The sequence below is a fragment of the Salvelinus alpinus genome, chromosome 1 (genome assembly GCF_045679555.1).
Source record: "Salvelinus alpinus chromosome 1, SLU_Salpinus.1, whole genome shotgun sequence".
In the NCBI taxonomy this organism is placed as follows: Eukaryota; Metazoa; Chordata; class Actinopteri; order Salmoniformes; family Salmonidae; genus Salvelinus; species Salvelinus alpinus.
In genome coordinates, this window is record NC_092086.1 from 85330024 (window position 1) to 85353952 (window position 23929).

Genomic DNA, 23929 nt, shown 5'->3' on the forward strand with positions numbered 1-23929 from the left:
AGGACCTTGTGAAGATGCTGGAGGAAACAGGTATAAAAGTATCTATATCCACATAACATGGAAGGCCGCTCAGCAAGGAAGAAGCCACTGCTCCAAAACCGCCATAAAAAAGCCAGGCTACGGTTTGCAACTGCACATGGGGACAAAGTTCGTACTTGTTGGAGAAATGTCCTCTGGTCTGATGAGACAAAAATAGAACTGTTTGGCCATTATGATCATCGTTATGTTTGGAGGAAAAAGGGGGAGGCTTGCAAGCTGAAGAACACCATCCCAACCGTGAAGGACGGTTGTGGGCAAAACTGAAAAAAGCGTGTGTGAGCAAGGAGGCCTACAAACCTGTCTCAGTTACACCAGCTCTGTCAGGAGGAATGGAGGAAATTCACCCAACTTATTGTGGGAAGCTTGTGGAAGGCTACCCAAAACGTTTGACCCAAGTTAAACAATTTAAAGGCAATGCTATAAAATACTAATTGAGGGTATGTAAACTTCTGACCCACTGGGAACGTGATGAAAGAAATAAAAGCTGAAATAAATAATTCTCTACTATTATTCTGACATTTCACATTCTTAAAATAAAGTGGGGATCCTAACTGACCTAAAACAGGGATTTAAAAAAATGTAATGTCAGGAATTATGAAAAACTGAGTTTAAATGTATTTGGCTAAGGTGTATGTAAATTTCCGACTTCAACTGTGTGAGTGAGTGTGTGTGTGTGTGTGTGTGTGTGTACGTGTGTACGTGTGTGTGTGTGTGTGTGTGTGTGTATCTCAGAAATGTTACATATTTGAGAGAAATACGCTTTATTTGCATATGGTGCACAAATTTGTTTACATCCCTGCTAGTTAGCAATTCTTCTTTGCCGAGATAATCCATCCACCTGACAGGTGTGGCATATCAAGAAGCTGATTAAACTGGATGATCATTACACAGGTGCACCTTGTGTTGGGGACAATGAAAGGTCACTCTAAAATGTGCAGTTTTTGACACACAACACAATGCGATAGATGTCTACATTTTTGAGGGAGCGTGCAATTGGCATGCTGGCCGCAGGAATGTCCACCAGAGCTGTTGCCAGAGAATGTAATGTTAATTTTTCTACCATAAGCCGCCTCCGTCATTTTAGAAAATTTGGCAGTACGTCCAACCGGCCTCACAACCACAGACCATATGTATGGCGTTGTGTGGGCGAGAGGTTTGCTGATGTCAACGTTGTGAACAGAGTGCACCATGGTGGCGGTGGGGTTTTGGTATGGACAACAGACAATGAACACAATTGCATTTGATGGCAATTTGAATGCACAGAGATACCGTGATGAGATCCTGTCGTGCCATTCATCCGCCGCAATCACCTCATGTTTCAGCATGATAATGCACAGCCCCATGTCTCAAGTATATGTATACAATTCCTGGAAGCTGAAACGTGCCAGTTCTTCCATGGTTTGCATACTCACCAAACATGTCACCCATTGAGCATGTTTGGTATGCTCTAGATCAACGTGTACGACAGTGTGTTCCAGTTCCCGCCAATATCCAGCAACTTCGTACAGCCATTAAAGAGGAGTGGGACAACATTCCACAATCAACAGCCTGATCAACTTTCTGCAAAGGAGATGTGTCGCGCTGCATGAGGCAAATTGTGGTCACATCAGACACGGAACGGTTTTCTGATCCACACTCCTACTTTTTTTGTTGTTAAAGGTATCTGTGACCAACAGACGCATATCTGTATTCCCACCGTGCACTTTTTTCACATTTTGTTACATTATAGCCTTATTCTAAAATGGATTCAATTGTTTTTTCCCCCTCATCAATCTACACATAATACCCCCTAATGTCAAAGCAAAAACAGGTTTTAGACATTTTTGCTAATGTATTAAAAATAGAAAACTTAAATATCACATTTACATAAGTATTCAGACCCTTTACTCAGTACTTTGTTGAAGCATGTTTGGCAGCGATTACAGCCTTGTGTCTTCTTGGGTTTGACGCTACAAGCTTGGCACACCTGTATTTGGGGAGTTTCTCCCATTCTGCTCTGCAGATCCTCTCAAGCTCTGTCAGGTTGGATGGGGAGCGTCGCTGCACAGCTATTTTCAGGTCTCTCTCGATGTTCGATCGGGTACAAGTCCAGGCTCTGGCCGGGCCACTAAAGGACATTCAGAGACTTGTCCCGAAGCCACTCCTGCGTTGCCTTGGCCATATGCTTAGGGAGGTGTTTCTGTTTGAAGGTGAACCTTCGCCCCAGTCTGAGGTCCTGAGCGCTCTGGAGCAGGTTTTTAATCAAGGATCTCTCTGTACTTTGCTCCGTTCATCTTTCCCTCGATCCTGACTAGTCTCCCTGTCCCTGCCGGGCAGCCAGCTCTAGGAAGAGTCTTGGTGGTTCCAAACTTTTTCTATTTAGGAATGATGGAGGCCACTGTGTTCTTGGGGACCTTCAATGCTGCAGATATTTTTTGGAACCCTTGATCAGATCTGATCTCTATGGACAATTCCTTCGACCTCATGGCTTGGTTTTTGCTCTGACATGCACTGTCAGCTGTGGGACCTTATATAGACAGGTGTGTGCCTTTCCAAATCATGCCCAAATCAATTGTATTTACCACAGGTCGACTCCAATCAAGTTTTAGAAACATCAAGGATGCTCAATGGAAACAGGATGCACCCTGAGCTCAATTTTAAGTCTCATAGCAAAGGGTCTGAATACTTATGTAAATAAATGATCTGTTTTGTATTTTAAATCAATTTAGAATTTCTTTTGAAAAATCTGTTTTCACTTTGTCATTATGGGGTATTGTGTTTAGACTGCTGAGGATTTATTTGTATTTAATCCATTTCAGAATAAGGCTGTAACGTAACAAAATAAGTCAAGGGGTCTGAATACTTTATGAATAGACTGTACATATAGAAACAGTCTCCATTAAACACTCATACAGTAACTAGCCTACATTAGCATCATTAATAGTTTTCAACCCAACACTAGATTCTCATCACTGCTCAATCAACAGCAAATAATGATTTTAGTCAGTCTCCCTGGCAGGAATGTATAGCCAACTATTGCCTTGTTCACACTGTCGGCCTTAATGCTCAAATCAGTTTCGTTTTTCTATTCCGTTTTGGAATACCGACTGTCCAAGTGGCAAGTTACAAGTGACCAAATCGAATGTGTGTGTTCAGACAGCAGTCATCTGCTGCGCTTCTTGTCATAGTAACGTCTTTTTTCTAACGTCTTTTTTCTGCCATTTCACCCAGTGGGTGGTGCTATAAGACACCATGGGTGTGGGTTTCAAAGTGCAAGGACTGTCCGATGCATGTCAACATTCAACGAGAACCCTCCATCTGGGACCTCATTTACATTTAAGTCGTTAAGCAGACGCTCTTGTCCAGAGAGACTTACAGTTAAGTGCATTAATTTTAAGATAGCTAGGTGGGACAATCACAGTAAGTACATTTTTCCTCAAAGTAGCTATCAGCAAAGCCATAGCTATTAAGATGGGGGGGTTATTTAAGATATTCTTCGAAGAGGTAAGGTTTCAGATATTTCCGGAATATGGGCAGGGACTCTGCTATCCTAGCTTCAGGGGGAACCTGGTTCCACCATTGGGGTACCAGGCCAGAGAAGAGCTTGGACTGGGCTGAGCGGGAGCTGCCCTCCCGTAGGGGTGGGAGGGCCAAGAGACCAGTAGCAGAACAGAGTTCTCAGGTTGGGAAGTAGGGTTTGAGGAGAGCCTGAAGGTGGGGAGGGGCAATTCCCCTTGCTGCTCCATAGGCAAGTTTCATGGTCTTGTAACTTCTTCACCGACATCACTATGGTGGGTTTATACGTTATAGTTACAATTGCACTTTCATATTAGTACATCATGTTGCTTTATTTGAAGTAATGATAGCTAGCTACCAAGTGGCTGGACCAGTTTTCCCAAAGGTGAACGATGTGTAACGTCAAGTTTTGCTTGCTAGACAACCAACAACGCCACTATCAAGCTAATCTACTAAATTTCCCTGAATTACATATATGAAACTGATTATGACTAGGGCTGTTGCGGTGACCGTATTACCGCAACACCGGCGGTCACTAGTCATGAAGGCAGTCAAATTCCACATGACCGTTTAGTCACGGTAATTAGGCTTCTCCAAGCTCTGATGGTGATGGTCATTAGTAGCCTACCAAACTTGCTAACTGCCTGGTACTCAGCACTATTATTCCTCTAATCACTCTGACATTCATGAGAGCCCATGAACTCATGTCGCGCAACATTTCTATAGGCTATGCAATTGCAGGAGAAAACTGTGATGGTCTCTAATAAAAAGACGAGAATCCCATCAGCTTTCTATAGGCTAGGCCTACTATATTTATTTCTCAACATTCCTAATATTAAGCACATTGCTTATATTTACAACAGGAGTATAGCCTACCTGGCTGGCATGAAAATAAACCACGGGAAAAGCATCCTTCATTCGCTATTTAAGTGCATAAACAACATGTATTTTTCCCGCTGCCCCTGTTTCAAGACAGGTGCATGATAATGGTCCATTCTAAATAAAAACAAATGTCACATTATTTAGTATATGTAAAGACGAGATTAAATCAAGAATTGTCTGATGGGTGACAATATTAGCCTATCACTTGTGAATTATATTAATCCGCTTTACAAGGGGTGAAGAGCCTAACTGCCATTTCTAAGCAGTGCGTGAGTTAAGTTTGGGGACGATCATTTTCACTGTAAAAATGCACCTTTAAAATAAAAGCATTACATGCCTAATTGCATTGGCGGTCACTTTTGATAATGGTGTTTTCCGCTAATGGAAAATTTGCGCTTTTAGCCTAACTACAGTACCATGTGGCCATTGCTGCGCTTATAATGTGAAGAAATAGCCTAATAGTTTTTGATGCTAATGGTTGTATTAATTTGGGATCTATCGCATCCCACAACTGTCCCAGACTATGTTTGGAAAAAGTATTTCTCGCTCAGAATAGAATAGGTTGACTTTTGTACTATGGGGGATTGTAGATTGACATAGGCTAGTGCTTTTGCTGTTCGTTAGGCCTACTCATCTTGTTAGCTGACAAAGTAAATGTGGACAGTTCTTCCAATATCTTCCATATGCACCTCGGAATTGGATAAGGACGCACGCAGTTGCGTCCCCGAAGTGTCTGTTTTCACTTGTAGCCTGTGAGAAAGACCCGATCACATGATGGAGAGCCATGTGAGTGAGAGACTTCGGATTACGCAGCACACGCAGGCAGAAAGGCACAACTCAGCACTCCGGCCTGCAAAAGGCACGTTTTTTTTAGGGTGCATTAAGGCCAGAAAGGGGATGCCGCCATGAAATTCGAGACATTATCAAGTGCTTGTCAAATTGTGATTGAGAGACTATTGGAGTGAGTACAGCCTGCCCAAAAAACTAAGCAGAGCTCATGCCTTTCAAGCAACTTTTTCAAATCATCATAAAAGTCTCATCATGCAGCCTTACTATGTATTAAAAATCCAAACATATAGCCCAACGTTTGTAGAACAACTAAAGTTACATTAATAACTAAATTAAGCATATAGGAGTACCTATTTATTTGTTAACAACTAAACACAGATCAGCCGCATGTGCGCACACCCCCAAATCGTTTGGAGAAAATATTTCTATTTGATTCGTTTTTAAAAAGCCAGGAGATGCTAAATGTCTTTATTAATTAACGGTCTATTACTGTGAGACCGACAGTGATTTGTTTGAGAATCACCAGCTGACGAAATTCTTTACCGCCACAGCCCTAATCATGGCTAAATTGTATCTAATTTCACTGTGATTGGTGAGTCAACATGCAATAATACCTGTATACTGTCAATCACAGATTTATGATTTGCATTTAGATTAACAAAATCAGATGAACTGTTCCCTGTCCACTTGCATAACAAATGTTTAAAATTCTTCAGGTCAGTATGATCAATGATCATGCCTAAATACATTGATATGCATGATATGTGTGTGAGTTGTACAGTAGTAGACCTAGCTGCATAAACTGTGTGTTTGTGAACATCTGTCTCTCTCCCTATACTTCACAATATGTAGACCTCTTCAACTACTAAAAACAGACTTTAATCCAACTGAAGCAATCTATTAATGTGTGTGATATAGTGTGAGTTTTACAGTATACCTAGCTTCATAAGCTGTATGTGTGTGAGCATCTCTCTCTCTACACCAATGTGATAAGTACTTTACACTACTGAAAAAAAAGTAAAAAGACTTAAGACTTAAAAGTACTACTTACGTTGTTTTTTTTGGGTATCTGTATTGTACTATTTATATTTTTGCCGACTTTTACTTCACTACATTCCTAATGAAAATGATGCGCTTTTTACTCCATACATTTTCCCTGACACCCAAAAGTACGTGTTACATTTTGACAGGAAAATGGTCCAATTCACACACTTATCAAGAGAACATCCCTGGTCATCCCTACTGCCTCTGATCTGGCGGACTCACTAAAAACAAATGGTTTGTTTGGAAATTATGTCTGAGTGTTGGAGTGTGCCCCCCTGGCTAGTGTGTGCCCCCCATCAATGGTGTGCCATCTGATTTGCTTAATATAAGGAATTTGAAATGGTTCATACTTTTACTTTGATACTTAAGTAAATTTTTTGCAATTTCATTTACTTTTGATACTTAAGTATTTTTTAAACCAAATACTTTTGGACTTTTACTCAAGTAGTATTTTACTGAGCGACTTTCACTTGAGTCATTTTCTATGAAAGTATCTAAACTTTCACTCAAGTATGATATTTGGGTACTTTTTTCACAATTTATTAAAAATATATATTTTTTAGAAATTTGGCATCAGCGTTGCTAGCTTCATTAAAAACTGTTCACTGATTTGGGATGTCCTTGGTCTTATCTATTTGTTAGAGTGCCTATACATGAGGCCAACTTTACCATATTATCCTGGAGGCATATTTGCAATCCCAGTCTCATTACTTTGTGTAAATAATATCTCGTAACTTTAAAAATGCAAAATTCGAATAAAAAATTAATTGCTTAGCTTATATTTCTTCTGTGGCTGGATGAAATAGCAAACAATGGGAATTCAGCGAACACATTACTTCATCTTTGTTACTAATCAAATCAAATGTATTTATATAGCCCTTCTTAGATCAGCTGATATCAAAGTGCTGTACAGAAACCCAGCCAAAAACCCCAAACAGCAAGCAATGCAGGTGTAGAAGCACTCCCTGAAGAATCAGTAACATCCATACTGTAGTTTGGCAGATGTAATAGATTTCGTTCTCAGTGTGTGCACCCTTATGCTCACTGAAATCTATGCCCACTGATGAATAGCATCTCCCACTGGGCGAAATGGCGTGGAAAGGGCCTCCCGAGTGGCGCAGTGGTCTTAGGCACTGCATTGCAGTGACACTAGAGATTCTGGGTTCGAGTCCAGGCTCTGTTGCAGCCTATGTGTTCTGACCATTGCCTCATGTCTGTTGGTGCGATGTCTCTCTCCCACCACTAGGTGGAGATGGAGCTGTACCACTGGCCTGTACTGTACCATAGTACATGAGGAAGGAAACCTGTTGGGTCACAATGATATAGAGATATGATCGCAAGCTACTCTGTTGGAACAACTGACAATGTTGTTCTATTCAGCATGAACTAGAGATTCCAGGTGTATAAAATAAGTCAATTTGACTAAAAGCGGTCTCTCCTTAGTTCACAATACAGTGTGACTTAACACTACAAACTACACTCCAGGCCTCAGCTTTTTTTTCATAACCTTTTTACACACATTCCATTTTTGTATGGCTGTTTCACATGAACTTTCAGTCAGCCTGAGGCCTTTGTGGAAGATGGAGGTCAGGACGGGTTCAGCTCTGTCCCTGCCGAGAGCCCAGTGTGTAAGGATCGAGAGACACACCTGTGCACACACACACAGTGCTCCTAACCTACTGTCACTAATATCACCACTGACATTAGTACGGTACCCCTTGGGCTCTGCTCATTGAGGAGGTATTCCCAACAACTGGGTTAGTGTATTACCATTCAGACAGTCATTAAAGTCAGGCCTATTTCTTGTCTCTGTCATGCATGTTAATTATATTAAACTGATAGCAATGCTGCCATATATGGGTTTTCTGCTGTGCTGAGTTCTGACATCCTAGGCATGTTCACACTGCACCTTAGCCCAGGGCTAAGAGCCTGCTTAGCACTGGGCTAAGGGAGATCTAAGCCTGGGGTTAAGCGAGTGTTCACACTTGCACTTTCTTAAGTGGGCTAGCACCAACCTTAGCCCAGGACTAGCTGGCCCTGCTCTGGAGCAGGGTTAGCACAGACTTTTCAGGGCTAGCCCCAGAAACACAGTCCCAAAATAGCCAGTGTGAAACAAGGTCAAGAACAACGCAAAGAACTTTCACTGTCCAATCACAAAAGCTGCACTTTTGCTTATTTTGCATATGCTTGTTATGCCTGTGACGCGTTCTGCAGCTATAGTATTTTGATAAGTACATTTCTACTATTTCAGCTTTCCTTCTGAAAACAGAAAACTAACTTTTCTTTTGACATTTAATTCGATATTACAATCAATAATAATAATAATAATAATATTGCATGATTTTGCCTGGATCAGAAAAGTTTGTCTCATCCATGGACAGCATTCTACGTACAGGGGCGAGATCACATTTCAAAAAGTGAAACATTGTTTCCGATGTCAGACAGCAAGGTTTACAAACCATCACTCTTGGAAACAAAATGCTAGGCTAGAAGCAAGAGGAAATAATATCTTAAATGATTTACTTATAACATTGGTTGTGTCGCCGAGATAGATTGTTGGTCTAATGCTGTGTTTGTCCGTTAGCCCAGGGCTTTGGAATACAAGTGTGAATCCTTAGCCCATGGCTAAAGCTTAGCCCAGGGTTAACAAATGCTTGTGTGAACACAGGATAAGCTAGCCCAGGGACAGTCTTAGCCTGGGGCTAAGAACCATGCAGTGTGAAAAGGCCTCCTATGTCTCAGAGAGAGGACAGCAGATTGTAGCTTAGTGCTAATAGCTACCGATGTCATTCCGAGGATGTGAATGAATGCAGCACCTGCAGTGTTACTGTGAAGAAAGAATTCTAGTGGTTAATTACATGGGCCTACAGGAAGTAGGCACAATGTTACCAAAGACAGTAATTTGTACCATCAGTGGGTAGTGGAGGACTTCATTTCCCACAAAGCATTGTGGCTTTCTTCTCAAACTGTGTTTTGAAGTGCAGTTGTGAGCAATGTTCCCTCTAAACTGCATGCGGACGCGCAGTCCCCTGAGACTGCCGTGCAGAAGAAATATCAGCCCACAGAGAGAAGCACACGATTGAACTTCACTCAACTTTCTAGAGCACTGCAGCAGTAATGAATGATGTAATAAGCACTGCAGCAGTAATGAATGAGTAGGAAAGTGCATCTATAGGCTTGCGTTGCTGTTATTATTAGCGGCTTGGGTTTTTCTAATATCAAAGGAATATTTCACTTTCTCTGTTCATAGGAATAACAACATGAATTTGTGTACAAGGCAGAAATAATGCGGTGTGACTCGAGTTTCGCCATCAGCTGAGATCAAAACAAGAGCTGCATGTAGCCACGTGTGCACATTTTGTTCATATCCTTTGCTAGCTAGTGAGTTATTAGCCTAGTTATAGATAATTTGTAGTCAGCAATAGGGGAGTGATTGCTTCCTACAAAAGCACAAAAAAATTAAGACAGGTAGAGCTTTTTTTTATCCTAAAGGGGCAGTGTTGTATTTTAAGAGAGGCTTGAATGAGCTATGTAGCCAATAGGTAGCATAATTTGTCAGATTTTCTGTAATAATGGTATGGGAATAATCATGCATTTTATTGGTGGTTTCTTGCTTCAAACACAACATTTTCAGTCACCTCATTCTCTGAAGGACAAGTGGATAAACAGGTTAATGTCAATGCCCTGCATGTTTTCTTTTTTTAAGTCTCATTGAATATAGACCTACATTGAACACCACACATTGGCTGCTACTGTAGGCTGAATAATAGAACAGCCATTTCCATGTTAAAATCTTATGTGATGCATCGTTTTTTATGTGAGGCCACTCTGGTAGGCCTACATTATGATCAAATAGCCACTCTAGCCTACTTGGCCACTTAAAACTACTTGGTTACAGCCTCAGTGTTCACAGTAAACACGCATTAGAAGATGCACAGATGTTTCACAATGTTCAAGTTTGCGCTCATCAGAAAAATATTAGAGGGAACATTGGTTGTGACCCCAATGAATTACTCTCACAGTAGGAATAAGAAGTAACCCGGCCCCAGACCTTGCAAGCCGGAGTTGTGCACCTCTGCAATACTGTTCTTTACTCCAGTGTTTGCGTGTGTGCGTGTGCGTGTGTGTGTGTGTGTTAGGGTTGAAACGCTACGTGTATTCGTATTGAACCGTTCAGTATAGGGTCCACGGTTCGGTATGCACTGCGAACCGAACAATACATTAAATCATAACTAGGAAAATATATATATACACATTTCATTGTAAAAAAAATATTATTGCATAAACTTCTCTAGGATAGGGGGTAGCATTTTCACGTTTGGATGAAAAGCATACCCAAATTCAACGGCCAGCTACTCATCCCCAGAAGATAAGATATGCATATTATTAGTAGATTTGGATAGAAAACACTCTGAAGTTTCTAAAACGGTTTGAATCATGTCTGTGAGTATAACAGAACTTATTTAGCAGGCGAAACCCCGAGGACAAATCCAGATTTCTAATTGACCTTCTTGCAGTTCCTACCACTTCCACTGGATGTCAACAGTCTTTAGAAATTGGGTTTTTTCCTTTGTGTAATGAAGAAGTACGGCCATCTTGAACGAGGGTCACTTGATTTGTACTGTTTGTTAGAGGCGCATGACCAGAAAGCTAGCTACAGTTTGTTTTAATCCTGTATTGAACACAGATCATCCCGTCTTCAATTTTATTGATTATTTATGTAACTTTTGAGATATTTTGTACTCACGTGGCACAAGTTGGAACCAGTGTTTTTCTGGATCAAACGCGCCAAATAAATTGACATTTTGGATATATATCGACAGAATTAATTGAACAAAAAGGACCATTTGTGATGTTTATGGGACATATTGGAGTGCCAACAACAGAAGCTTGTCAAAGGTAAGGCATGAATTATATTTTTATTTCTGCGTTTTGTGTCACGCCTGCAGGGTTGAAATATGATTCTCTCTCTTTGTTTACTCTGTTGCTATCCTCAGATAATAGCATCGTTTGCTTTCGCCGAAAAGCCTATTTGAATTCTGACATGTTGGCTGGATTCACAACAAGTGTAGCTTAAATTTGGTATCTTTCATGTGTGATTTAATGAAAGTTTGATTTTTATAGTAATTTATTTGAATTTGGCCTTCTGCATTTTTTCTGGCTTTTGGCCAAGTGAGACAGTAGCGTCCCGCCTAAACTCAGATTTTTGGATATAAATATGAACTTTACCGAACAAAACATACATGTATTGTGTAACATGAAGTCCTATGAGTGTCATCTGATGAAGATCATCAAAGGTTAGTGATTAATTTTATCTATATTTCTGCTTTTTGTTACTCCTCTCTTTGGCTGGAAAAATGGCTGTATTTTTCGGTGACTTGGTTCTGACCTAACATAATCGTTTGGTGTGCTTTCGTCGTAAAGCCTATTTGAATTCTGACATGTTGGCTGGATTCACAACAAGTGTAGCTTTAATTTGGTATCTTTCATGTGTGATTTCATGAAAGCTTGATTTTTATAGTAATTTATTTGAATTTGCGCTCTGCATTTTTACTGGCTTTTGGCCGAGTGGGACGTTAGTGTCCCACATATCCCAGAGAAGTTAACGTGGGAAAAATATAGACATAGTAATGAAGTTGTCTTTTTTTAACTTGAGAGCGAGTTGTCAGAAACGCGATCTGTTGCTCTAACAACATACAGTTGGACGTCTAGAGCTACCTTACTGTAAGGCTCATTTCATTACGGCAGAGTGGGAGATAAAAAGCCATGTCCTTCAAACACGTCCCATTGAGAGTAGTCACACCAGTGTAAACTTGGGGGAAGAGCTAAGGGAAGTAGTTGCAGTGTGGAAGTAGGATAGGGATAATGTAATGATTCCTGTGACCACTGACAACGCTAGAAATACTGCAAATGCAGTTGCACTAGCTGGACTGGGGCCACAGAGCGGATGCTTTGCTCACGTTATTAATCTAGCATCTCAAAAAGCAATGTCAGTGAATCCAATCTCTCGCCTCCTAGCAAAGATCAGGAAAATGGTATCCTTCTTTCATAAAAGCACAACTTCTGCACATGTTTTCAAGACAAAACAGGAGATGCTGGAGCTGCCAAACCACAAACTAATCCAAGATGTCCCTACTAGATGGAATTCAAGCCATGACATGGTTGAGAGACACCTTGAGCAGAAAGTTGCGGTGTATTCTACACTGACTGATCAAGCTGTGAGGAAGAATGTCAAAGATATTGTGACTTAGTCTGAAAATGACAAACAAGCAGAGGAAGTTATCAAAGTGTGCAAACCTCTCAAAACAGTCACAGCACTGATCTGCACTGAGAACATTCCATCAGTTTCCATGGTCCTGCCTATGAAAACAATTATCCTGAAATCAATGGTGGCATCTTTGAAATTAACCAGTTAAGCTAGTTGAGAACAAGTTCTCATTTACAACTGCGACCTGGCCAGAATAAAGCAAAGCAGTGCGACAGAAACAACAACACAGAGTTACACATGGAATAAACAAGTGCACAGTCAACACAACAGAAAAAAAAGAAAGTCTATATACAGTGTGTGCAAATGGCATGAGGTGGTAAAGCAATAAATAGGCCATAGTAGCAAAGTAATTACAATTTAGCAGATTAACATGTGATAGATGAGCAGATGATGGTGTGTAAGTAGTGATACTGGTGTGCAAAAGAGCAGTAATGTAAATAAAAACAATATGGGGATGAGGTAGGTAGATTGGATGGGCTATTTACAGATGAACTATGAACAGCTGCAGCGATCGGTTAGCTGCTCAGATAGCTGATGTTTAAGGTTAGTGAGGGAAATGTAAGTCTCCAGCTTCAGCGATTTTTGCAACTCGCTCCAGTCACTGGCAGCAGAGAACTGGACAGAAAGAAAGGCCAAAGGAGGTGTTGGCTTGGGGATGACCCGTGACATATACCTGCTGGAGCGCGTACTACGGGTGGGTGTTATCGTGACCAGTGAGGTGGGATAAGGTGGAGCTTTACCTAGCATAGACTTATAGATGACATGGAGCCAGTGGGTCTGGCGACGAATATGTAGCGACGGCCAGCCGACGAGAGCATACAGCCAACGAGAGCAGCCGACGAGAGCATATGCAGTGTTGGGTGGTATAAGGCGCTTTGGTAACAAAACGGATGGGACTGTGATAGCAAATTAGATTTAGTCTGAGAAGAGTATTGGAAGCCATTTTGTAGATGACATCGCCGAAGTCGAGCATCGGTAGGATAGTCATTTTTACGAGGGTAAGTTTGGCGGTGTGAGTGAAGGAGGCTTTGTTGCGAAATAGAAAGCCGATTCTAGATTTGATTTTGGTTTGGAGATGTTTGAATATGAGTCTGGAAGGAGAGTTTACAGTCTAGCCAGACACCTAGGTATTTGTAGTCGTCCACATATTCTAGGTCAGAACCGTCCAGAGTAGTGATGCTAGTCGGGCGGGCGGGTGCGGGCAGCGAACGGTTGAAAAGCATGCATTTGGTTTTGCTAGCGTTTAAGAGCTGTTGGAGGCCACAGAAGAAGTGTTGTATGGCATTGAAGCTCGTTTGGAGGTTAGTTAACACAGTGTCCAAAGTAGGGCCAGATGTATACAGAATGGTGTCGTCTGCGTAAAGGTGGATCAGGGAATCACCTGCAGCAAGAGCGACATCATTGATATATACAGAGAAAAGAGTCGGCCCGAGAATTGAACCCTGTGGTACCCCCATAGAGACTGCCAGAGGTCTGGACAACAGGCCCTCCGATTTGACACTCTGAACTCTGTCTGAGAAGTAGTTGGTGAACCAGGCGAGGTAGTCATTTGAGAAACCAAGGCTATTGAGTCTGCCGATAAGAATACGGTGATTGACAGAGTTGAAAGCCTTGGCCAGGTCGATGAAGATGGCTGCACAGTCCTGTCTTTTATCGATGGTGGTTATGATATCGTTTAGTACCTTGAGCGTGGCTGAGGTGCACCCGTGCCCAGCTCGGAAACCGGAATGCACAGCGAAGAAGGTACAGTGGGATTCGAAAATGGTAAGTGATCTGTTTGTTAACCTTTCATGAGCCTCTACCCCGGGTCCGGGATCACCCCCCACCCCCCCACACACTGATTAGCATAGCTAGCATAGCTTCACAAGTAGATAGTAGCATCTAAATATCATTAAATCACAAGTCCAAGACACCAGATGAAAGATACAGATCTTGTGAATAAACCCATCATTTCTGTTTTTTAAAATGTTTTACAGGGAAGACACAATATGTAAATCTATTAGCTAAACACGTTAGCAAAATACACAATTTCAATTTTCTCTCCACCAGTAGCTATCACCAATTCGGCTAAACTAAGATATTGATAGCCACTAACCAAGAAAAAAACTCATCAGATGACAGTCTGATAACATATTTATGGTATAGGATAGGTTTTGTTAGAGAAATGTGCATATTTCAGGTAGAAATCACAGTTTACAATTGCACCCACCATCACAACTCGACTAGAATTACTAAAGAGAGCAACGTGTATGACCAATTTACTCATCATAAAACATTTCATAAAAATAGACAAAGCATAGCAATGGAAAGACACAGTTCTTGTGAATTCAGACAATATTTCAGATTTTCTAAGCGTTTTACAGCGAAAACACAATAAATCGATAAGTTAGCATACCACATGTGCAAACGTTACCAGAGCATCGATTCAAGCCAAAGAGAGCTATAACGTAATCATCGCCAAAATATATTAATTTTTTCACTAACCTTCTCAGAATTCTTCCGATGACACTCCTGTAACATCATTTTACAACATACATATACAGTTTGTTCGAAAATGTGCATATTTAGCCATACAAAACCGTGGTTACACAATGAAAATAGTAGGAAATCAAGCCTCAAAATGTCGGACGTCATCTTTCAGAGTGATCTAGTTTAATCGAAAGCTAATCATATACTTGACTAAAAAATACAGGGTTGACAGGAATCGAAAGACAAATTAGTTCTTAATGCAATCGCTGATTTACATTTCTAAAATTATCCTTACTTTCTTATACAGCGTTCGCCAAGAGAAGCTATAACAAACAAAATGGCGTAATATGCGTTTAAAATATTTCGACAGAACAACGATTTATCATATTAAATATTTCTTACTATGAGGTGATTTTCCATCAGATTCTTGGGCAATGTATCCTTTCTTGGGTCTAATCTTCTTTTGGTCGATAGATGTCCTCTGTCCTTCGAAATGTCCACTAACGATCGAACGGGACCCCGAAACGTGCCCAAAGTTTCAGAGTGCACGACAAAGAAATTCCTCAAAATCGCACTAAACGGATATAAATTGCTATAAAACGGTTCAAATTAACTACATTATGATGTTTTTAACAACTATAACGACTAAAAACATGACCGGAGAAATATCACTGGCTAAACAACCATTTGGAAGGAGGCAGGTCTGATGTCCATCTTGCGCAAGACGCATGCAGGAAGAGAACGGTACTTCCACGTTTTCGTGTTTTATAGTGGCTCTGATTGCGCAATCGAATCCATTCAAAGCGTGATGACGTACTGACACCCAGAGGAAGACGTAGGCAGTGTCGGTTTCTCCATAGCATCTACAGGCACCTTAAAACCGACCCCAGATCAGGGGTCAAAATTTCTGAAATCTGACTCCCTGTCAGGAAAAGTGCTGTAGAAGTAGTTCTGTACCACTCAGAGACAAAATTCCAACGGCTATAGAAACTAGAAAGTGTTTTCTATCCAATAATAACAATAATATGCATATTGTACGATCAAGAATTGAGCACGAGGCAGTTTAATTTGGAGACCAAAAAATGCTAATGCGGAACAGCACCCCCTATAGTTGCAAGAAGTTCTTGGCTTTCGAAGATTTTAGAAAGGCAGGGCAGGAGGGATATAGGTCTGTAACAGTTTGGGTCTAGAGTGTCATCCCCTTTGAAGAGGGGGATGACCGCAGCAGCTTTCCAATCTTCTGGGATCTCGGATGAAACGAAAGAGAGGTTGAACAGACTGGTAATAGGAGTTGCAACAATGGCGGCGGATAATTTTAGAAAGAGAGGGTCCAGATTGTCTAGCCCAGCTGATTTGTACGGGTCCAGGTTTTGCAGCTCTTTCAGAACATCTGCGATCTGGCCCCTCGATTAGCTGCGAGGGGTGCGGAGCTGTCGACCGGGGTTGGGGTAGCCAGGAGGAAAGCTTGGTCAGCCGTAGGGAAATACTTATTGAAATGTTCGATTATCATGAATTTATCGGTGGTGACCGTGTTCGCCTAGCCTCAGTGCAGTGGGCAGCTGGGAGGAGGTGCTCTTGTTCTCCATGGACTTTACAGTGTCCCAAAACTTTTTGGAGTTAGAGCTACAGGATGCAAATTTCTGTTTGAGAAAGCTAGCTTTAGCTTTCCTAACTGACTGTGTGTATTGGTTCCTGACTTCCCTGAACAGTTGCATATCGCGGGGACTATTCGATGCTATTGCAGTCCGCCACAGGATGTTTTCGTGCTGGTCGAGGTCAGTAAGGTCTGGAGTGAACCAAGGGCTATATCTGTTCTTAGTTCTACATTTTTTGAAAGGGGCATGCTTATTTAAGATGGTGAGGAAATTACTGTCAAAGAACGACCAGGCATCCTCGACTGACGGGATAAGGTCAATATCCTTCCAGGATACCTGGGCCAGGTCGATTAGAAAGGCCTGCTCGCAGAAGTGTTTTAGAGAGCGTTTGACAGTGATGAGGGGTGGTCGTTTGACCGCGGACCATAGCGGATGCAGTCAATGAGGCATATTGGAGGTGTATTTGGAGGGCAATAATATATAATATCTAGGAGGGTGCCCATGTTTACAGATTTAGGGTTGTACCTGGTGGTTTCCTTGATAATTTGTGTGAGATTGAGGGCATCTTAGATTGTAGGACTGCTGGGGTGTTAAGCATATCCCAGTTTAGGTCACCTAACAGAACGAACTCTGAAGATAGATGGGGGGCAATCAATTCACATATGGTGTCCAGGGCACAGCTGGGAGCTGAGGGGGGTCTATAACAGGCGGCAACAGTGAGAGACTTATTTCTGGAGAGATTCATTTTTTAAATTAGAAGCTCGAACTGTTTGGGCATAGACCTGGAAAGTATGACAGAACTTTGCAAGCCATCTCTGCAGTAGATTGCAACTCCTCCCCCTTCGGCAGTTCTATCTTGATGGAAAATGTTGTAGTTGGGTATGGAAATCTCAGAATTTTTGGTGGCCTTCCTAAGCCAGGATTCATAGACGGTAGGATATCAGGGTTGGCGGAGTGTGCTAAAGCAGTGAGTTAAACAAACTTAGGGAGGCTTCTGATGTTAACATGCATGAAACCAAGGCTTTTTCGATTACAGAAGTCAACAAATGAGAGTGCCTGGGGACACACAGGGCCTGGGTTAGCCTCCACATCACCCGAGGAACAGAGGAGGAATAGGATGAGGGTACGGCTAAAAGCTAGCAAAACTGGTCGTCTAGTGCGTTGGGGACAGAGAATAAAAGGAGCAGATTTCTGGGCGTGGTAGAATAGATTCAGGGCATAATGTGCAGACAGGGGTATGGTGGGGTGCGGGTACAGTGGAGGTAAGCCCAGGCACTGAGTGATGATAAGAGAGGTTGCATCTATGGATATGCTGGTTATACTGGGTGAGGTCACCGCATGTGTGGGAGGTGGGACAAAGGAGGTATCCAAGGCATGTACAGTGGGACTAGGGGCTCCGCAGTAAACTAAAACAATGATAATTATCCTAAACAACAGTATACAAGGCATATTGACATTTGAGAGAGACATAAAGCGAGGCATAAAGCAATCACAGGTGTTGATTGGGAGAGCTAGCTAAGTCAACAACGGGTAAGACAACAACAACTAATCATCTAAGTCAACAACAACAGGTAAAATGGTGATGAATGGGCAGAGAGGATCGGTTAACTACACACGGGGCCTGAGTTCGGGGCTAGGCCGACAGATAAACAAAGGTAAACAAAGTGGAGTACCGTGATAAATGAACAGTCCAGCAGGCATCAGCTATGTAGCCAAGTGATCATAGGGTCCAGTGTACAGCAATGGATGAAAAAGGGAAGCCGCTAGGTAGTCGTTACTACGCTAGCACGCAGGAGACACAGCGTTTAAAGTTAGCAGTCCGGGTTAAGTAGAAGCGTCTGCTCCGTCATAGGCCGGTTGAAGGCACAGCTGATGGAATTACGTCTGCGGAACAGTCGTGGTCGTACGGCGGGACGCCATGTCGACGAAGGGACCGGGCCAGATGGCGAAAGAGCTATTGAAGTTGTTGTGATTTTGTTTGCTAGCCGGGAGAGGCGCCTGGCTCAGGGCTAGCTTCGGGGCTGGGTCACTCAGTGGCAGCTAGCTAGCTGTGATGATCAATGGTCCAGGGTTTACGGGAGAAATCTGGCTTTGTAGTGGAGAAAAACAGTCCGAGGCTGGCAGGTATTATCCAGGCTAAAAAAAACATCTGGTGACTGAGCAGAGGTTAAAGGCCGCTAGCAGTGGCTAACAATGACTAAATAGCTAGTAACTTAACTAATTAGCTGGCTACCCTTCTGATGAAAGTTTTGGCTATAGGGTCTAAAGAAATTTGCGGATTCGTGTCACTGAGTGAGGCGGGTTACCGGAAGGTATATTTAATTTAAAAATGGAAAAAGAGATTGAAAAATAAATTGGAATATATACAGAAAAGATGAAAAATACAAAAAGTAAGTGATAGGACAACAAACCACGTCTGGACTGCTACGCCATCTTCATCTGATGAAGATGAACCCGCAGTAAGGGGTGTCAAGACTGCTATCAGAGTTAACCTGGAGCCTAGATATGCTGGCCCCGGTGTCAAAGACTTCTTACACAAGAGCACTGCTTTGGACCCCCGGTTCAAGTCCCTACTGCACCTGGATGCTGCTGCTCGTCTGAGAGTCTACAATGAAATCACAGCAGAGATTGTGACCAATATTTAACAGGTATTTTATTTATTTTGTTAATGTGACATTTATTAATTAGTGATTTAACAATTAATTATAAAGCAGTAATTGTAATTGTCATAATAGTGTCTGATATTTCTAACAAGAAATCATATTTTTAAAGCCACTTCAGAGATAGTAATTTTCCTCTAATTTAATTCTGCAGGGTCAAGCCACAGATACCACAGGAACCAACCCCTCTCAAGAGACGGCAGACAACAGGGGTTCTCCTCCAGAAAATAAGTCTGCCATGGCTGAGCTTTTTGGGGGGGTTGTTCACGACCCAGGAGCAGGGAACCAAGTCAAAGGTCAAGGTCATAGAGGAGGAGGTGACCTCATACAGGGAAGTGGAATGTATTCCCCGGATGCTGATCCACTTACATGGTGGAAGACCAAAGAGTTAATATACCGTCATGTTGCCATGTTAGCAAGGCACTACCTGGCTGTGCCTGGGACCTCTGTCCCTAGCGAGAGGGTATTCTCCACAGCAGCTGACATTGTCACAGCAAGCCGATCTGTGCTCACTGCAGATAATGCGGATAGACTAATCTTCTTAAAGAAAAACTTGAAAATCTGATAAAAATGTTTATATTTTTTTCAAGTAACCAGTCTTAAGTGGTCCTATTTTGTTTAAGGCACTGCTATTTGACTTAATTTTGATATATGCTGCTGGACTATGCACTCTTGTTGAAATTCTGTTTTAAATTACTATTTTATTTCATGTTATAAGGCAGGCACTGCTGTTTTTTTTGTCCCTTGGTTTCCATATGCTCCTGGGAATTCAAGCTACCCATGTTTACTATTATAATAAATGGAAAATACCGAACTGTGACACCACCATATCGTACTGAACCATGAGTTTTGTGAACTGTTTCACCCCTAGTGTCTGTGCGTAAACGCATGTGTGTACGGGACTCACCCCGGGCAGCAGGTCCTCTGGTGGGACGGGGGAGATGGCCTCTCCATCAGGGCCGCATGCACACAGGCTGGGGGAGATGGTGGGGGACTCGTCTATGAAGGGCATGGTCTCTGAACCGTCCTGACTCTTACGATCCTCTGCTGCATCACCGTCATACCCGTCTGTGTTATAGTTGAAATCTGAAGGAGAGAGAGGAGAGGGGTTAGGATACAGTGTATAAAGAATGATGGGAAACACAGACCCATGTTGAAGAGAGAGTAAGATGGAGAGGGTGGGGGGAGAGAGCGAGAGAGAGGGTGGGGGGAGAGAGCGAGAGAGAGGGTGGGGGGAGAGAGCGAGAGAGAGGGTGGGGGGAAGAGAGTGAGAGGGTGGGGGAGAGAGAGGGTGGGGGGTGGACAATGAGAGCGAAAAGGGAACTAATGTGGGAAATGTGTAGGCTGGACATTCTGGACAAGATAGATTGAACCTGTCCCACAACAAGTTGGACACAGCTGAATGAACACTGTAGTGCAAAAACTAGTATGTTATCCAGGGCTATAGGCTACTACAGAAGAACTACTACAATACAGAGCAGCTGTGGCAGTACTAGATAATGCCATTGCTGAGGATACTTGAATAAGCACAAAAGCACACCTACTCATTCAAGGGTATTTATTTTTACTATTTTCTACATTGTAGAATAAAAGTGAAGACATCAAAACCATGAAATAACACATATGGAATCATGTAGGAAGCAAAAAAGTATTTTGACATTCTTCAAAATAGCCACCCTTTGCATTGCTGACAGCTTTGCACACTCTTGGCATTCTCTCAACCAGCTTCATGAGGTAGTTATCTGGAATATATTTCAATTAATAGGTGTGCCTTCCAATTTGTAAGTCGCTCTGGATAAGAGCGTCTGCTAAATGACTTAAATGTAAATGTAAATGTTAAAAGTTCATTTGTGGAATTTCTTTCCTTCTCAATGCATTTGAGCCAATCAGTTTTGTCGTGACATGGTAGGGGTGATATACAGAATATACTGTAGCCCTATTTTGTAAAAGACCAAGTCCATATTATGGTAAGAACAGCTAAATAAGCAAAGATAAACGAGTGTCCATCGTTACTTTAAGACATGAAGGTCAGTCAATCCAGAAAATGTGGGTGCCTACAATACCCAACTGTAGTGTGCGTAGGTCGCAAGCCCATAGTAAGTCAATAGAGCTAACTGGCTAGCTACTACTGTTATCTAGCCAAATAATTGTTAGCTAGCTACCCACGAAGAATTGACATCTACCTTGGATAACATTGGTTTTAGTTAATTTTTGCCTGTTATACTATTTGGTTAGCTACATTATTGTGCAGTGCTACTGCTTCTCAAATGTAATGTTTTTTGTGTTCTCCACACTCTCGTTCTCACAAGAACGTACTCAAGAGAATGTCCTCGGACAATGAGTGTGGAACACGGTAGTATGCATATTGAGAAACACCCTGTGTGTTCCCATGAATGTCTAGGCCCTTCAGCTAGAGAGACTCTGGCTAGAAAGCCTCTCTCCACAACACACAGTAGTATTGAAAGGATCTAGCTGTGATGACCAAATTGAAAATTAAAGCAGTGTCAGAGAGAATTTGAAATCCTCAGTGGCATATAGGCCTACATAGACAATAGAGGCCTAATATGAACCGGACCCAGAGGGGCGGGACCAACCCATCTGTCAGTCACTGACGTGGTTGACAACACAGCCAATGGACCACCCACCTGTCACTCAACTACCAGATCCTCCCCATACACCACAGGGGCTTGCCTGTGTTGCCATGCAACGCGTCATGCCATCTGGGTGACAAGGGCATGAGAGCAGGCTGACTGAGAACAGGGCTATAGAGACATTCTAACTGCAGCCATATGGCTTTACATGCTTTATTAAGCACTGCTTATTCAAAACATAAACCTTCTGTACATGACTGGTAATTCAGACTCATGTGAAGCCCTATGGACCCCTTTATATTCCACAGTGTAAATCTTAATACAGCATCATTGATTTGTAATAAAACGTGAGACCAGCAGCCTGTCATCGTTGCCAGTATTGGCTATTAAAATATTGCCATTGTGGTGTCTGGTAAGTAAAATATGGCAAGGAAAATCACATGACGGGGAGTTTACTTATTTTGTACATAATGTTGCTGCTACCATCTCTTATGACCGAAAATAACTTCTGGACATCAGAACAGAGATTACTAACCTCGAACTGGAAGAAGCTTTTTCCATTAACGAGTCCGACGAGAAGGATATACTGCTTTCCCGGGAACAGGCCGAAATACCCGTCATTTGCGAGAGAAAAAAGACAGAGAAAAAGGGGGCTGAGGTCGGGCTGCCTTCTGAGAATTCGTAGGCGAGCGAGTAAACTCCCACTGCCATCCGTTCTATTGGCCAACGTGCAATCATTGGAAAATAAAATCAATGACCTACGATCAAGATTATCTTACCAATGGGACTTCAAAACGAATATCTTATGTTTCACCAAGTCATGGCTGAACGACGACACGGATAATATAGAGCTGGTGATATTTTCCATGCACCGGCATAACAGAGAAGCTACATCTGGTAAGATGAGGGGTGGGGGTGTGTGTCTATTTGTCAACAACAGCTGGCGGGCGATGTCTAATATTAAAGAAGTCATGAGGTATTGCTCACCTGAGGTAGAGTACTTTATGATAAGCTGTAGACCACACTATGATAAGCTGTAGACCACACTATCTACCAAGACAGTTCTGATCTATATTATTCGTAGATGTCTACTTACCACCAAACTGATGCTGCCACTAAGACTGCACTCAAACAACTCTAATAAGGCCATAAGCAAACAAGAAAATGCTCCTCCAGAAGCGGCGCTCCTAGTGGCAGGGGACTTCAATGCAGGCAAACTTAAATCCGTTTTACCTCATTTCTACCAGCATGTAACATGTGCAACCAGAGGAAATAAAACTCTTGACCACCATTACTCCACACACAGCTCTTCCCCGCCCTCCATTTGGAAAATCTTAGCATAATTATTCCTACTTAAAAGCAAAAACTAAAGCAGGAAGTACATGTGACTTGCTCAATACGGAAGTGGTCAGATGACACGGATGCTACGCTACAGGACTGTTTTGCTAGCACAGACTGGAATATGTTCCGGGATTCATCCAATGACTCTCTCTATACCATTTATATTTCATATACCTTTGACTATTGGATGTTTTTATAGGCACTGTAATATTGCCAGCCTAATCTCGGGAGTTGATAGGCTTGAACTCACAAACAGCGCTGTGCAGCAAGCATTGCTAAGAGCTGCTGGCAAATGCAGTAAAGTGCTATTTGAATGAATGCTTACGAGCCTGCTGCTGCCTACCACCGCTCAGTCAGACTGCTCAATCAAATCATAGATTTAATTATAATAAACACAAGAAATACGAGCTTTTGGTCATTAATTTTGTCAAAACACGGAAACTATAATTTCAAAAACAAAACGTTTATTCTTTCAGTGAAATACGGAACCGTTACGTATTTTATCGAATGGGTGGCAACCCTAAGCCTAAATATTGCTGTTACATTGCACAACCTTCAATGTTTTGTCATAATTATGTAAAATTCTGGCAAATTAGTAAGCAATGAGCCAAGCTGCCCAAACTGCGGCATATACCCTGACTCTGCGTGCAATGAACGCAAGAGAAGTGACACAATTTGCCTAGTTAATATTGCCTGCTAACATGAATTTCTTTTAACTTCTTATGGCTGCAGGGGCAGTATTGAGTAGCTTGGATG

General features: G+C 42.1%; 1 protein-coding gene across 4 annotated transcripts in view; it reads right to left on the reverse strand.

The window, feature by feature from the left end:
- Nucleotides 1-23929, reverse strand: part of LOC139532320 (active breakpoint cluster region-related protein-like) — a 218784-nt gene that overhangs the window by 119861 nt on the left and 74994 nt on the right. For 3 of the 4 annotated variants that reach the window (XM_071329793.1, XM_071329784.1, XM_071329800.1), the window contains exon 2: nucleotides 20149-20327. In XM_071329793.1, the coding sequence (XP_071185894.1) occupies nucleotides 20149-20327 (179 nt within the window). Of the gene's footprint in view, nucleotides 1-20139; nucleotides 20328-23929 lie in introns of all 4 variants that reach the window. The other variant, XM_071329825.1, reaches the window with a different exon arrangement.